Source organism: Podarcis cretensis (assembly GCF_951804945.1).
Source record: "Podarcis cretensis genome assembly, chromosome: 2".
NCBI lineage: Eukaryota > Metazoa > Chordata > Lepidosauria > Squamata > Lacertidae > Podarcis > Podarcis cretensis.
The window spans coordinates 36,738,292-36,749,632 of NC_137171.1; the positions used below are offsets into that span (position 1 = coordinate 36,738,292).

General features: G+C 42.8%; 2 protein-coding genes and 1 long non-coding RNA gene across 10 annotated transcripts; 1 reads left to right on the forward strand and 2 right to left on the reverse strand.

Annotated features, from left to right (window-relative positions):
* Window positions 1-819: 819 nt before the first annotated feature.
* Window positions 820-7,397, forward strand: METTL23 (methyltransferase 23, arginine). 3 transcript variants are annotated; one of them, XM_079966270.1, is made up of 5 exons: window positions 820-909; window positions 3,733-3,837; window positions 4,557-4,791; window positions 6,843-6,927; window positions 7,164-7,397. In XM_079966270.1, the coding sequence occupies exons 1-5, from the start codon at window positions 904-906 to the stop codon at window positions 7,345-7,347; spliced, it is 615 nt and encodes a 204-aa protein (XP_079822396.1). In that variant the 5' UTR covers window positions 820-903; the 3' UTR covers window positions 7,348-7,397. The 3 variants fall into 3 exon arrangements, with proteins under 3 accessions (XP_079822396.1, XP_079822395.1, XP_079822394.1); XM_079966269.1 differs by lacking the exon at window positions 820-909 and adding an exon at window positions 1,307-1,351; XM_079966268.1 differs by lacking the exon at window positions 820-909 and adding an exon at window positions 1,386-1,549.
* Window positions 6,080-6,828, reverse strand: LOC307210452. Its single transcript, XR_013836019.1, has 2 exons — window positions 6,317-6,828; window positions 6,080-6,258 (listed from the first exon to the last, which is right to left on the reverse strand). It is a non-coding gene; the product is annotated as an uncharacterized lncRNA (long non-coding RNA).
* Window positions 7,398-8,061: 664 nt separating the features above from the next.
* SRSF2 (serine and arginine rich splicing factor 2) lies at window positions 8,062-11,341 on the reverse strand. 6 transcript variants are annotated; one of them, XR_013835951.1, is made up of 4 exons: window positions 10,714-11,341; window positions 10,036-10,346; window positions 9,635-9,738; window positions 8,062-9,074 (listed from the first exon to the last, which is right to left on the reverse strand). XR_013835951.1 is itself a non-coding variant. In XM_079966276.1 (3 exons), exons 1-2 carry the CDS (start codon window positions 11,073-11,075, stop codon window positions 10,043-10,045), a joined length of 666 nt encoding a protein of 221 aa, XP_079822402.1. In that variant the 5' UTR covers window positions 11,076-11,341; the 3' UTR covers window positions 8,062-9,738; window positions 10,036-10,042. The 6 variants fall into 6 exon arrangements, 2 of the variants coding, with proteins under 2 accessions (XP_079822402.1, XP_079822401.1); XR_013835952.1 differs by having other exon boundaries at window positions 8,062-8,497; window positions 8,962-9,074; window positions 9,635-10,346; XR_013835954.1 differs by lacking the exon at window positions 9,635-9,738 and having other exon boundaries at window positions 8,062-8,497; window positions 8,962-9,074; window positions 10,714-11,340.

The following is an 11,341-nucleotide window of genomic DNA, read 5'->3' on the forward strand; positions in this document are numbered from 1 at the left end:
GATGACTCTGGCAGCGGAAAGAGGGCGCCGAGAGGGAAGGATTGGAGGAGGCGGAGGAAGCGGCGCCGCCTCCGCCGCCATCTTGAGGAATCAATCGCCCACCTTTCAAGGGGCTGAAATGTGCAAAAGTTGTGGCAGGCTCTTGCCGTTGTTGTTGTTTTTATTATTTAAAAAAAACAACAAAAAAACGGGAACTGCACTGCCGTTTAGGGAGGAATGGTGCATAAGATGTGGCTGGCTGGCGTGGGTCAGAAAGCCCATTCCCTATGCCAGTCTGGATTGTAAGAGAGGAGAGGCTGAAAGAAGAGAAACAATCACACAGGCATGTGGCACCATGAAGACCTAATCCTAACGCATAAGGTTTCGTGGACTCGAGATTCCTCAGATGCACCGTGAAGCGGCCTTGAAGTCACGAAAGCTTTTGCCCCAATGCATGTGTTCATAAGGGGACACACACAACTCTTTGGGTGGGATTCAACTCAGGGTAGACCCACTGAAATGCAAGAACAATTTAATTTCAAGTTAATTTCAATAGGTGTACTCTGAGTAGAACTTCGTTGAATCCCATCCTTCGTTTTTGCTACACGACAGTTACCCCTTCCAGGAAAGAAAGAGACGCATTAAAGGCTGCAACCATCGCTCGAGGAGATAGTTAAACAATGCATGTTGAATCATACTTAAAGTCAGTGGCTCAGTCCCAGCAAGTGTGCAAACGATTGCAGCAATTTATGGACAAAGCATGCTGGATATGCTCCGTCAGTGGAAGGTGCTTTATATTTCTTGGAAACAACATGTGGCATTCCTTATTTGCTAACAACCCATAGACATTGCCGGACTCTGCGCAGGGATGAGGACCACGTCGCAACGTGGGTGTGATCACAGGTGCCTGATATCGTGCATCGGATGGAAGTAGGTCCCACGGAAGTTCTTTAGAAAGAACCAAGAACTAAAAACTTCCATGCATCTAAGCGGGCTCTGATCCACGAAAGCTCCTGGCCATTATCATTCAGCTGCTCTTCGCTGTGTGTTGGTTCAGGTGTTCTGTCCCCGCAGTTCACCTCATTAGATTTTTACTTTATTTTATTAACTCTGGAGTAGTAATGCATTCATTGAACCAACAGGGGTACTCTAGGGGAACGCCTGAGAAGCACATCCTGCCGAACCATGAAGACTGAGTAAAACAAAAATTAAAAGGCGAGGGACCTCTGCTGCAGCACAAACGCCATCAACCCGCCTGCTGCTTTTCCTAATCCCACCCTCCTCGTAACTGGCTGCGATAGGGTGCTTGGCCGGAAGACGCCTTTAACGTTCTTGACTGCGAATGGTCCACTTAGACATCAGTCGAAAGCGAGTAAGATACAGCCAAAGCTCAGGAAGCGCTGCATGGTTGTCTGTCTATGTACCGGGAGCTTTCCTTCTTGCGGGGAAAAGGGTTCCCATGTGCGAGCCGGAATGCAAATTCAGTGTGAGGGAGTACAGGTTTGCAGGAGAGCATCAGGAGGAGGAGGAGGAAGAAGAAAGAGATCAGCTAGTGGTGCTTATTCCTGAGGTGCTGATCCATTATCATTTTTTAAATGTGTATTTGCAGGAAGCAGAATTTGGAACTGCGCAATTTAAAGCAGAAGAAATATGGGGCAGGAGATACATATATAGAAATAAATGTATCAAATGGGTCTGCATTTACTAGTAAATTGCACACGAATCATTTGGTGTTGCTTGCCACTTAGAGACATTTTAATGAAAGCCGCTTAATTTATTTTGATAGGCAAAATCACCTAAGTTGTTTAGATGTTAACTCCTAGGAGAAAACTAAGAGCAATTTTATAGGATTTTAAAAATATTATTTTTGGGGGGATAAGCTTCGTTTTAAAATAAAATGAATTGTGAAGATGAAAAGGTAGCCTTGTTATTTTAGTCCCACCCTGCAAAGGTTTGGCAGGACATTCTGTTGCAAAAGAAAAGTAATGCTTTTTTTCAAATCTGTTGACAAGGAGGTAACAATGACAACATTTCATCTTAGTTCAGGACTATTTAAATTTCAAGTATTGATCTGAAAGTGGAAACCACTTAGGTTGCAATCTTGTGCCCACTTAAAGGTAAAGGTACCCCTGCCCGTATGGGCCAGTCGTGTCCGACTCTGGGGTTGCGCGCCCATCTTGCTTAAGAGGCCGGGGGCCAACGCTGTCCGAAGACACTTCCGGGTCACGTGGCCAGCGTGACTAGCTGCATCTGGCGAGCCAGCGCAGCACACAGAAACACCGTTTACCTTCCCGCTAGTAAGCGGTCCCTATTTATCTACTTGCACCCGGGGGTGCTTTCAAACTGCTAGGTTGGCAGGTGCTGGGACCGAGTAACAGGAGCGCACCCCGCCGCGGGGATTCGAACGGCCGACCTGACGATCGGCAAGTCCTAGGCGCTGAGGTTTTACCCACAGCGCCACCCGCGTCCCTTGTGCCCACTTACATGGGCATAAATCCCATTGAACTAAATGGATCATTCTTCTGAGTAGAGATGTACAAGACTGCACTGTTAGTCCATTATGCTGATTTTTTCCCTTAGCATTCACCAGCAGCTGGAAATCTGATGGCTCTTCCATAATGTTCCTGTGATCCATTGGCACAATTTGTTCCATTATTTGTGAATCACTGGAGTAAGGTACAGGTGATCATTTTGGAGGACAAATCAATGAATTCAGGAATTTTTTTCCATCTCTTTTGTATCTCAAGCTTCTATTTGCTCTGCAGATCTTTGCCACTTCTACTCTCTCACAACTAAAAAATCACAGCATATCTGCACTGTCTCGACTATTTGCACATGTTTAATGTATGGTTCATGCCTCAGTGATGTGCCAGACTGGGTCAAAACTTCAGCAGTTTGCATTTAGGTTTTTAAAAATAGTAGGAAGAGTATGTGTGTTTGTGTATTTGTCCTTTATGCACAAGTGCTTTATAGGTAATTTGACTTCTTATCTATATGTGTTAATTTAGCAAGTATAACGTATGGTTGACAAATGCTTCAGTGCTTTTTTTCTGGGGGGACGCATACCCCTAAATATTTTGTGAATCTTTATGCTTTTGTCTATTTACTGTACTGTATTTATTTCCTCCGATTTAAACTATAAAATGGTGATTTTCTTGGGTCAAAATGAGAGTACCCCTAAACAATTTTTTAGAAAAAAAAGCACTGACTATAACTATGATAAAGTTACAAGAGTTCACATTACTGGTGGAATAATAGTGGCAACACTGACATTCTTTAAAATGTGCAAATGTTCAATGCTGCTGCTAGCCTCGTTTAAGATTGTAACAGCACTTTAGATTACATAGACTCTAATAAATCCTGGAGTCATTACACATGGTAGCATGGTAGTGTTGCTTGGCCATCTAAATAAAAGTTAACGGTCTCAGTTGTTGTGTTACATATGTGGTTATATTGGCTATGCTGGCAACCAGCAACCATCATTTTGCTTCACTGAATTTCACTGGCACTGTATAGCTGATCAATGACAGCAACTCCTTTTATGGACACCCAGCAGGAAAAAACAATTGTCTTCTGCAAAACAAACATGATTCCCCCTTGACGTATTACACAATTGCAATTGCAGCTCTCTGTCAGTATGTGGTTTCTAATGAAAAATCCCATTACAAAAAGGAAAACTGATGAAAACTTAAAATGCACTTGTATCATGTTTCTGGATCAACCATGTTTCACAGCAAGATGTCCTTTTTTCAGGTCCTTGATCCCCAATATGGCATGTACGTTTGGCCCTGTGCAGTGGTTCTGGCCCAATATGTGTGGTTTCATAGAAGACTAGTCTGCGGCAAGAGAATTTTGGAGGTAAATCATCGTTATCATTTTATTATCCTCTTCATTATAAAATTTACCTGCCCTTTGCCAGCAGGTCTCAGTGCGGGTTACAATTAAAAAGTGAAAACAGATTAGTCACAGGAATAGGGTAGGCCCTGAAAACACACATCGAAATGCAACGCCTTGGATTATAGGTTTATAGTATGAAATTATAATTTTAAAATAAAGTAAAACTATGTTTTTAAAACATGGGTGTGATCCTTCAGATGTTATCTAGCTTTCTGCAACAGAGAGGGCTTTGACAGGATCAACTCTATCCACTGGAAAATCCTCTATAGTATTCAGGAATCCCTAGTTCCATAAATCTCTGGGACATGGACCATATCAATCGGGTAGCAGACCATGCAACTATTATACCTACTTCCCCATTCAAGCTTTTCTGCTAAAAAAAACTGCAACAAGCAAATATAGACCAGACCACAACTGCTGACAGTTCATTTCTGAAGGAAACACTTAATCAAAGATTAAATTACTGCTTTCTAGAATGGTTCTAAGTAGAAAAAGACCTTAGAAATTGGATTGTGCAATGAAACAGAGGCTTCTAGTGAGTAAACTGCTGGTATGTTTTCATTTGTGTCATTTAGCAGTTAACGATGATCATGAGGAAAAAACATACCCACGCTTGTACTAAAGTTCTGAACTCGTTACACATGTATTTGGTGTTAAAAATAAGTTTTTACTCTGTTTAGATTGGAGCAGGTGTGAGTCTTCCTGGGATAGTGGCAGCAAAATGCGGAGCAGAAATTATATTGTCAGATAACGCAGAATCCCCTCAGTGTTTGGACAACTGTCGAAGAAGCTGCCAGATGAATAACCTCTCAGTATATGTCATAGGACTCACCTGGGGTCATGTATCACCCAGTCTATTGGCCTTACCTCCAGTGGACATTATTTTGGGATCCGACGTTTTTTTCGAACCAGAAGGTAACTCTAACTGCTGTGCATGTTCTGAGCATCCGTGTGAAGATAGCATAGCATAGAATTTGACACCAAATTAAATTGGTGTGAATGGTGGCTACAAAAACCTGAGTAGTTCCTCAGCTCTCCTTGGCCACTCCTGTCTGCCATGTGTGTTACCCAAATTGGTGAAGAAAGTATTACTCCCCTTGATATATATATATATATATATATGAATGAAATTAAAAGGAATAAAAAAAAGGATATTCCTTCCTGCTTAAAGGTCCAGGTGTCATTCTTAGAATATTTGCGAATTATGTATTTGACATGAACTTTGACTTGGTCTCCAATATATTGAAATTCCTAAAACTATCATCAAAACACAAAGTGTGGGAGCTCTGCAATGACAGAAATGGTAAACCATTGATTTGAGGCACTGCAAGAGTATACTAGGATAGAGCAACTTTGAAAGTTAATGGGAGTTTTTCTTAAATTACTGACTCATGGAAATCTAGCAAAGTAGCAAATATTTGCTTTTCGTTTATATATCAGACTAAGTATCATTGGTCAATTATATGTAAATGAATTCAATTTCTTATATTCCAGTCTTCCTTCCAACAAGAGCAGACTGGCCAACATGTCCACAAAAAAATAAAATATGAAGCTGTTCTGGACCATTACTCATCTTGGTCAGCATTTTCTATTGCTAAAGGTCTATGTGAAAAAAACTTGGTCCTACACTTTTTTTTGGATGTAGTTTTGATGAGGGCCAGATTCTTAAGCAGGCTAAGAATGCCATGACCTGGGGGCCGCTATTTTCATAATGCTGTGATGGTTTTAAAAATACAAGTATTGAACAGCAACAAAATTCCCTTCAAGCTGAAAGCACGTCAGAAATGAAAACTGTAGTTACAAAAATATTTTGCAACTTGTAGAAAAGAAAGTCCATCGACTGTTAGCAAAGTAGTAAAAACAAAGTTTGAGAACCACTAGTCTATAGGGCTGGAGAACCTGTGGTCCTTCAGATGTTGTTGGGACTTTTAAGTCTCATCAGCTTGGCTGTGAGGATTTGTAATCTATCTCGACCTGCTGTGGATATCATGTAGTGAACTTTTCAAGCTCTTCTCGTTACCCAAGGTATTTTAATGAAGCCAAATCCCAGCACACCTGTCTGTGAAGTGTCTACTCCACCATCAAGCCATGGCTTGATGAACTATAATATGAATTATAATAGTGTTGATTCAATTGTTTAAAGTGATAGCACAATGAACTGGGCACCTGACACAAATAGGACAGCAACACACCTTCCTCACTCTTTTATGTGCTTGTAATCATTTAATTTTTACAATCTTAGGAGCTGCAAATAACCATTATCATGGCAGTATGGGAACATACACTGTGGCCTTTTATTGGCATGTGGTAGATAGGCAGAATATTCCACCTGCGCTTTCTTCAAAAAATTAGTCCAGACCAGTGAAGGCTATGTAAAGCTACCTGATCTCTCTCTCTCTCTCACACCCACCCGTGTGTGTGTGTGTGTGTGTGTGTGAACAGTGTACAGTAATATTCTTCTGCACTTGTCACATGGGAAGTTTCTTTTGAAATGGGAATCAGATACAAAGGTTGTACTTTTATTCAGCTGGATAAATAATATAGTTGCAAGGGTGGGGAACCTTTGGTTCCCCAACTCCCATTAGCCCAAGCCAGCATAGCCATGGGCCAAGGATGCGGTTGGCAGTCTCATTCACTACCCATTCTGTAGAAACTTGGGTCAAGATCTGAAAAACAGACAGAACTTAGGTGCAAAAGTGGATGAAAGCCCCACACACTCTAATAGAACAAAGCCTATATGAAGAGGCTTTTTAGAATAGATGTTACTACAACTTATACTTCTGATAACAGTATTTATGCCATTGTACAGCAAAATACAGTGCAAATAATTTACAAACTTCTACACATTTATATCCCTTCTCCAACATGGAATAAATGGCAGCTTAGCTTTTTAAAGACCAAAGTAAAAAAGGCACAAAAGTAAAATGCCACTTTACAGTATTATTGCATAACTTTCGTTATTTCAGACTTTGAAGATGTTATAAGTACAGTGCACTACCTAATGGAAAAGAATCTGCATGCTCAGTTCTGGACCACACATCAAATCAGAAGGTATGCTGTATTTGTATTGGTATTTTGTTTCAAGCATTTTCACAGGGCATACTGATGGACCCTGGTCTAAAATGTGCACACTATTAGTTTATTACCATTTTTGTATTTTTACAAGGTGTTCTGTGACTTGTAACCTTGAAGTGTTAGTGAGGAGCCAGTTTTAAAATACGTTGGCGATTACACAAGCCTAGGTATTGAATGATAAAGATTCAAGTGCTGACTGGTGTTTCTTTCAGTGCTGACTGGACTATTGAAGGACTGCTTCACAAATGGGAAATGGAAAGCATCTGTGTGCCCTTGCAATCCTTTGAGGCCAACAAGGAACAACTGGCAGGCTCTACTCTTCCGGGGAGACATACTATTGAAATGCTGATCCTCACAACAAATAAAGCAACCAAGTCAGTTCCTGTTACTGTTTAAAAGAGGTTTGCTTTGATGTGTTTTAAAATAAAAGTTATTTACCTCTAACACATTTGGGTTGGATATACTAGCAAGCTGTACATTCAGCCAGTTTACAATAGATGCTGTTCAAACAGGCATGGCCAAACGTGGCCCTCCAGATGTTTTGGGACTACCATTCCCATCATCCCTGACCACTTGTCCTGTTAGCTAGGGATGATGTGAGTTGTAGTCCCAAAACATCTGGAGGGCCACGTTTGGCCATGCCTGCTCTTAAGTAGCACCATGAGGTGGTGCTTTTCCTTGCATTTCAAGGGATCTCCCTAGTCTTCTTCCCCCGACATTAAGCAGTGAAGTAGCAGTTGCCCCCAACATAGCTGTCAATGTACACAGCATGTTTATTAAAAGTTTTAGTGGAGCCATTCTCACATTAAGATAGCATATTCTGCTTAGTCAGTTTAGTTTCCTACTTCATGTATCCACTACCCAAGAAAACACCTCCAATGACTTATGTGCAATATTCCCATCTGTGTGCTCTACTATATAGTGTGTACTGTAGAGGTACATTATTGACACCTATCCTGCAAATCTGGAACAATTCGTACAAATTTCAAAGGAAAAGTACTCCAAATGTGATTTGTTATATATAAATGAAGGTTAATACACATTAGCTACTGTTCTGAAATAGGACGACAGATTTTGTTCGCTTCTAACATACAAAGCAGAGTCAGGATATAAGAGTTCAAAAAACTGAACACCAAGTAAGTGTTTTATTAAACTACAGACACAGTGGTTATAGTATAGAATGTTGTAAGAGATACTCCATATCAGAACTTACAGAGGAATGAATCAAATGCTTTTAACATTACATTTGTTTATATCCATGTTCACATATGTAGATGGTCTAATTTACCATTCTGGAAAAAAATAAGGTGTGTTTACCACCAGCTAGATGTGCTCACTGTATGCTCCGTTATTTTTATGCAAGGCCCGGGTGACTGGAAGTGCAGTTGTCAGGCAATTATAATTAACTGGACAGCCATTTGTTTCTGCACGACAAGGCATCGTTACAGGAGCAATCAGGAGAAAACAGGAAACAGCCAAGCACTCTGCACTGCAACACGCCACCTTAACAGCTAACCAGCATTACTCAACTGCTACACAACTGCGCCTAGTGCACAAAAATACATAAGAGAAGAGATTAGAATTTTGTCTGATAAAAACAAATTGTTCAAAATAATTGTCAGCTGTAAAGTTTAACATTTGACTTGTAGATACTATTTCAACGAAGTATTTGCAAATGCATTTGAATTAAAAATTTCAGAATTTGAGACTAAAGGCAAAAATTGAGCATGTGGACAGCATTAAGCTATTCAGCATATCACAGCTGCATAGATCTTTAATAAACTTGAGGAAGCAAGTTAGTTATCACTTTTATTTGCAAAATCAGCACTACATGAACAAAAATGAAAATTTTACCTCACATATCCAAGCCAATAATGAAATCTGTAGTCGTTCACTTCACTAAATTACAAGAAATTTGAATAATAGCAACAAAATGGCACATAAATGTAAAAGTCTGCCATTTGAGGCTCAAAAGTAAAGTAAAAGTTAGACAAAGTGTTACAAAATAACCTTTTCAACAGCTGGTTGGTTGTGCCGGGATCTCTCCAATGGACTGGCGATTCTAACGATTGTACTTCCTCCAAGGCTTCCTTTATGTAGGTTTCTCATGTTTTTGACGTTATCTAGGTTTGAAAAAGGTATAGTTCAGCAAGGTACCCCTTTGTATGTCCTCCATATTTTATGGATGCTCTCAGATTCCTAGTAATACTGGCCTTGTCTCACTGTTTTAGAAATGTGCAATGCCCACCTCCCACCATGATACTGGATACTAATGTAGACAGCATGAGAATTTTTTGATACTGTTGAATCTCCATTATTGATGTTACATAGTGTCTAAGATCGAACTACCCTTAACCTGAATCCAGCCCAATTCACATTAGGCATTAGTTCTTATTCAAAAACCTTGAAGAATCATTAAATAGTTGTGTAACTTAACAATTCTAGGCCCACTTCCGTTGAAAAAACAGGACCAAACAATTTGAGGGAGGTTAAAGACACACTATCCATTTTCCCCACCCTACATATCCTTAGAAGCCCACAATCGTACTTTAGATAACTGATTTCCATTAGCTCTTGCAATTCACCTTCCACTTTTAAAAATATTGGATGCCGTTCAGCATTGTAAACACAGGACTGATTGGTCATTAACAGGATAGTGTATCTTTAACATTTAAAGACAAACCTGCTCCAATACACGCCCACAGAAACTGGTCCCTGGAGGATCAGCCAAATCAGTTAAAATCTGCAATACTGGCCAATATTCTTTAAGCAAACAGGAGACCGCAGCTTTAAAGGGGAAAATGCAGATGTTGGGTAAGAACAGTAAGAAATAGTCATTTCAGAAATAGGTTGCGTCTCAAACAATAGATATTAAAAAGCAAGCTATTAATTGCAACAAAACACAAATATAGTCTCTGTAAAAAATTGCATTTTATTTTATTAGCCATAAGCTAAAATGCCCTCCTCAGAAACGAACATGCCCCATTAGGATTTACTTACGCTAGAATCCTGTCTCAAGAACCCAATACCCACTAGAGTGCTACAATACAGCATGCAAATACAGGAGGCCGCCAGACACGTTACCATATTCTTAAGATGACACAGCTCCTTCTTCTTCGGGAGACTTAGGAGGGCTCTTAGAACGGGACCTCGACTTCGATTCCCTCTTTGAAACAGGCGGGGGGCTTCTTGATCTGGACCTGGACCTCGATCGGGAGCGAGATCTGGAGGCAGAAGAGGACTTGGACTTCGATCTCCTGGCAGACCTGGACTTGGAAGTGGAACGAGACCGGGATCGTGTGCGGGATCTGGACTTGGAGCGGCTGTAGCGCGATCTGCTTCGGGACCTGGAGCGGCTCCTGCTTCGGGACCGGCTGCGACGACGTCTTCTAGGACTGCGGAGAGCGGGCGGGTTAGAGGAAGGATTGAGAAGGGAGAAAAAAGGGCGGATTGAATAACGGATAGAAACTCACAATGCTATTTCCCGGCCAGATCTCGTTTATGACGCCTAAAGGGGAAAACTCCGCGCCGCCCATTCGATCCCTCGCCCTCGGGGATCACGTGGCCCAGCTCTTTTCCCGCCGACCTGAGCCAAAGCGATCCGCAAAGAACACAGGCCTTTCGTTTGCCACCTCAAGTTACTCTCAACAATCACTCCCTTTACCTTCACACGCCAAAGATCCCACTTTCCATACACCACTCCACCCGCCCAGCCTTGGCCTCCGAAGCAGCCGCGGGGCCTTCTCTCCCCCCCCCACTCACCTCCTGCTCCGACGTCCGTAGCCTCCGCTGCCGTACCGGCGCGGAGGGGGCCCCCGGCGGCTGTGGTGGGAATCGGGCGGCCGCCCGTAGCGGGCCATCTGGACCCGCAGTTCCCGCCCGTCAAGCACGGCCCCATCCATAGCGTCCATGGCGTCCTCCGCGTCGCGCTTGTCGTGGAAGCGCACGAAGGCGAAGCCGCGGCTCTCTTTGGTGTAGCGGTCGCGGGGGATGTAGACGTCCCCGACGCGGCCGTACTTCTCGAAGACGCGCCGCAGCGTGTCCGGGGAGGTGCGGTAAGTCAGGTTGTCTACCTTCAGCGAGGTCATGCCTTCCACGTCCGGCGGCGGCCGCCCGTAACTCATAGCAGCGGGAGGGGAAAGGGGGGAAGGGAAGGGAGGAGGGGTGACGCCGGAGAAGCGGAGAGGTGACGCGGGGGGGAGAAGGCGCGTGACGAGAGGGCTGGGGGTGAGGAGTAGCGGCCGAAGGCCTCTTCCGTTGGGGCTGCAGGTGTCGGGACCTGCGGTCGTGTCTCAAGCGCGCGGACAGGGCCTCATTCGCTCACCACCATCTCCGCGCAGCCACGAGCAAATGAGCGAGGTGCCGCCCTTCCTCGAGCACTTAAGCGCCA